This window comes from Ornithodoros turicata, chromosome 3 (genome assembly GCF_037126465.1).
Source record: "Ornithodoros turicata isolate Travis chromosome 3, ASM3712646v1, whole genome shotgun sequence".
NCBI lineage: Eukaryota > Metazoa > Arthropoda > Arachnida > Ixodida > Argasidae > Ornithodoros > Ornithodoros turicata.
In genome coordinates this window covers 72274881-72279032 of record NC_088203.1, presented here as the reverse complement: position 1 = coordinate 72279032, position 4152 = coordinate 72274881, and the positions used below count along the sequence as shown (strand labels likewise).

The window sequence follows — 4152 nt, the reverse complement described above, 5'->3', positions numbered from 1 at the left end:
TTGCAACAGTGATGGGCAGTACTTGAAGTACCAAGTACTCAAGTTGTACTTTAAGTACAGCTCGAAGCAGAGTTAACTGGAATGCCGCTTCGACCAGCGGAACAAGGGGGGAGCCACCCTGGCGGCGTCTAGTAGAAATAAAGGGCGAGGAGGTTTTGACATTTCCACTCTAGTCGAAGGGGTGTTCGCTGTGGCGTGCCGAAGAGTGCGCAATCAGGTTGGCGTTATCAACGCTGGGCTCGTTTGTTTTGGGCGACCCTGTCTGAGGGATTGCGAAGAATCGATGATATCCCGATGGCGCGCGCCGGGTTAGCACATGCGAACAAGTCGTCTCTCACCTCTCCTAAACTTCAAAAATTAAAATTAAGGTGAAGTGATCCAGATGAGGAAAATTTTCAGAAAAAAGATTGATGTGGGACAAAAACAAATCAAAGTGCGATTTACCAAAGGTGGGAGAAGCAAATTTGGGGAACGTGCATGCAGTCGATGTAGGGACGAACCTCTGCTGACGGAAATTGAAGTGAGGACAGAGGTAGTTAAATCTCTCCCGGACCTACAACAAGACAACAACGTGAGAGTGTTCAGGGTTTATTCTCCTCGTTCCGAGTCCAGGCTCGAACTGCCAGTCCGTTCCTCAGTTCTCTTCGTCCCCTCGCCACGAGCAGTCCGTCGATGCCAATGCCTCGTCGTCGTTGCTGTTTCCCGGAGCCGACAACATGACACCTCCCTCCTTTCGAGTATGAAACCGTGTCCACGTTTCATGCGTGCTGATCAAGGCTGGCGAATACACATGAGGCGCACGAGACACTGCGGACTTAGAGACGACATGACCCTGAACCGGTTAGCACCTCAACTGATACGTTCCACGAACGACCAGTATATAATGTACATAAAGTTAAACCCCAAGAAGCAAAAGCAAAACACTGTTGACATTAACGTTATACTAAAATCCCGCAACCGTCCCGAGCAGGGAGCACACGTTATTTGCCACAATTGAACCCTCGACCACTGCATACATTTCTCCAACCCTCGGCCCAATCAAGTGCACGACCTCGACAAGAAATCTGCAGCTACATTGTCCTTTCCCCGAATACCCAAGTGTTCAGCCGCCCGGGTGCCCGCACGACTGCGCACGCCTCGCGCTCGATCGGCGCCCACCTGAAACTGCCTGAGCCTGGTAATGGAGTATTTCTATCCTTCCAGACCTATTCCCTCTCTAAAATCTGACTGCTTGTGGACATGAAATATCTCCGAACTCAAATGTACTGACATGCTTCCGTCCAACCACCTCACGATCCTGGCATTACCCCGCGGCCTTCGATTTTCCATCTTGCAGTCGTCACAACGCCACCGTACCGTATTTTCAAGCTTGAGCCTAGCTCGTTCTGTGTCCAGTACTTCGTACCCTTCAGCTGCTTTGACGTACCGCCATGGGTCGTACGCTTTTGCTGTTAAGGCTCTAAGAGGAATGACTTCGGCCCAACGTGTGCAGAGGTCTACTAGGCACAAGGCGTAACGATGACCTCTCGCGGATGCCGGTTCCAGCGGGCCTATGCAGTCTATATACACGATTTGAAACGGTTGTTCCGGTCTGGTGAGCGGGGTGATTGGAACACGATCCGATACGCGGGGGTGGGCAAACGTCTGACACATATGACAGCTCGCGCAATATTTGTTCACATCTGCTACTAGCGTTGGCCAATAGAAGGAAGTCCTTATTCGGGCTCGCGTTTTCTTTCCTGATAAATGGCCTCCAATCGGCCTGTCATGCGCTAACTCTAAGACTGTCTCCCTCCGAGACTGTGGTAGAACAAGTTGCATTTGTCTTTTACCATTGACATATTCCATATGAAAGAGCACTCCATTCTCAATGAGCATGCCATGGGTCTTGCTTCGGGCCTGCTCCCACGCGTCCGAAAGGGACGTGTCTTCCCGTTGCTCCCTGGCAAACTGTAAATCTGAGGGTTCTGCACATTCGCCCGCTACCCCTACACTGTTTGCTCCTACAACTGCGCCGGCTTCCCTTGACTCCTCCGCTACGCTGTCTTCCAATTCTACGTGCTCACCCATCGTGGTCATCCCTGCACCTGCATCCACCTGGCGTTCTATAGCGAACATCTCTTCCGCTTCAGATTCGGCTCTTCGGACAGCCCTGGTGAGCTCCTCGTAATCTTGAGGCGTGATCAGGGCACCGACGTCATCCGACAGCTCACTGGTAATCGCACATAAGATCCTACATTGAGGTGAAACTCCCACTCCCCTATTCTCCCCTTTCAGCGCGATATCCAAATATCGCAGTTCTGCCTCACCCGGAGCTCCGAAAGCACCCTTTAACTGTACAACACCCCCCGCTTGTGCCCAACACTTCGCTGCTAGATCTCTCGGGTGCACCACCGTTACATCCGCGCCGGAGTCTACTCTGGCTGTGACCGCTCTACCTTCTATGGCAATGTCCACCCAGTCCGCACGATCCCGCACTGTTCCGTCTGTACCCTGGAACCCGACCTTTGCGACTAACCTCCGTGGACCATCCGCTCGGGATACAGACCGTTGCCCCTCCGATCCCCGCTGAAGCTCTGGGCAAGCCCTACGCATGTGGCCGGACCTCCCGCAGTGGAAACAGCGTCTCGGGTTCCCATCGTCACTGTCCCCTGTCCTACGTGGTCGTGCGGTATCCCTGTCCGCCCTAACATGGCCGTTCTGATAATCTCGCGTGACCCCACCGCGTCTTCTCGCATCAACTACATCCTGCCACGACTCCTCGAAATTTTCTGCGGCTGAAACCAGTTCCCTAGGACGTAACCACTGATTTACTTCACCCTGCAAAACAAACCTTTGCATTTCCTCAGACATTTCCTCCTTCAGTCTGTCTGATATCATCAGTTTCCTGAGGTCATCCAGCGTCTGAACGCCTCGACTGTCCAAGTAATACCTCAACAACGTCTCTACTCTAGTGGCAAACTGATTCCAAGACTCGTCCGTAGTCTTCGTAGCGCTGTTAAATAACCGCTTGTACGTGTTCGCCGTTAGCCTTAACTCTTTAAGAATTAACGTCTTCAACTGCCCATAGGTTAGGATTTCTGTGGCCGTCTGGGAAGCCACGAAAGCTCGCATCCGCTCATTCAAGAAAGGGAGGATCACAGCGTCCTGCACAGACTCAGGAATTTCCAGGGAATTACATAACGCGTCAGCACTCCGAAACCATGCTGGCACCAAGGCATCCAGATCGGGCATCGGGGGCAAGGTAGCCCGTAGTTCTGCTGCGTACTCGCCCATGCGCCTTCGCGTACCTCCAGCCGCGCTTTCCCCACGAGCCTGCACCTCTGTCTGCACTGTCGCCAACCTTAACCTTTGCAACTCAATCTGCAACCTAAGCGCCTCCAAGTCCCTTCGATCCGCCCCCAGATCAGCGGTCGCGTTCACCATCTCACCACTACTCTGCCTCACAGGGTCTCCGCGCATGCTGTCCTGCTCAGAGTCGGTCACCCCTTCCATGTGTCCAGGAGACAATGGAGTCTGCTGTGCCCCTTCCGGCGCGAGATCCCTACCCTGTTCTGCCCTCTCCATCCCCCTCGTCCTCACCATTGACCTGGTCCTTCGGGAGAAAATCAATTGAGGTTCTCACCCGTCCCTGGACACGCCACCTGTCCTCCACTGCAAGAATTCTGCTGCTGCAGCCGATGCCACGCAGCCCACGGTGGTTGCCGTTGCCTTAGCTCGGTAGGCCAGAAGTCCGATCCGCCGAGCTGCCGCTCCTTCGGAGTGGTCCGAGTAGTGACGTAGGACGGCCGGAATACTCTGTCCACCTGTCCTGCCAGGAGCGTGACGCTGGGTGATCCTGTCGGGATCCTGTCGACTGCACCAGTTAAATCTCTCCCGGACCTACAACAAGACAACAACGTGAGAGTGTTCAGGGTTTATTCTCCTCGTTCCGAGTCCAGGCTCGAACTGCCAGTCCGTTCCTCAGTTCTCTTCGTCCCCTCGCCACGAGCAGTCCGTCGATGCCAATGCCTCGTCGTCGTTGCTGTTTCCCGGAGCCGACAACATGACAGAGGTCATGGTGAATTTGTCTAGCTCTGATCATCACTCACTACACTAAAATAGAAAACCTTCACGGTGACTCCCTGCACTGTGTGCCAGCATGCACACAAA

General features: G+C 53.7%; 1 protein-coding gene across 1 annotated transcript; it reads right to left on the bottom strand.

Annotated features, from left to right (window-relative positions):
- Positions 1-589: 589 nt before the first annotated feature.
- Positions 590-3922, bottom strand: LOC135387307 (uncharacterized). Its single transcript, XM_064616564.1, has one exon. The coding sequence runs from the start codon at positions 3583-3585 to the stop codon at positions 1192-1194; it is 2394 nt and encodes a 797-aa protein (XP_064472634.1). The 5' UTR covers positions 3586-3922; the 3' UTR covers positions 590-1191.
- Positions 3923-4152: the final 230 nt, after the last annotated feature.

Coding starts and splice junctions, on each gene's coding strand:
- LOC135387307 (XM_064616564.1), bottom strand. CDS start 3,585: ATGGTGAGGACGAGGGGGATGGAGAGGGCAGAACAGGGTAGGGATCTC.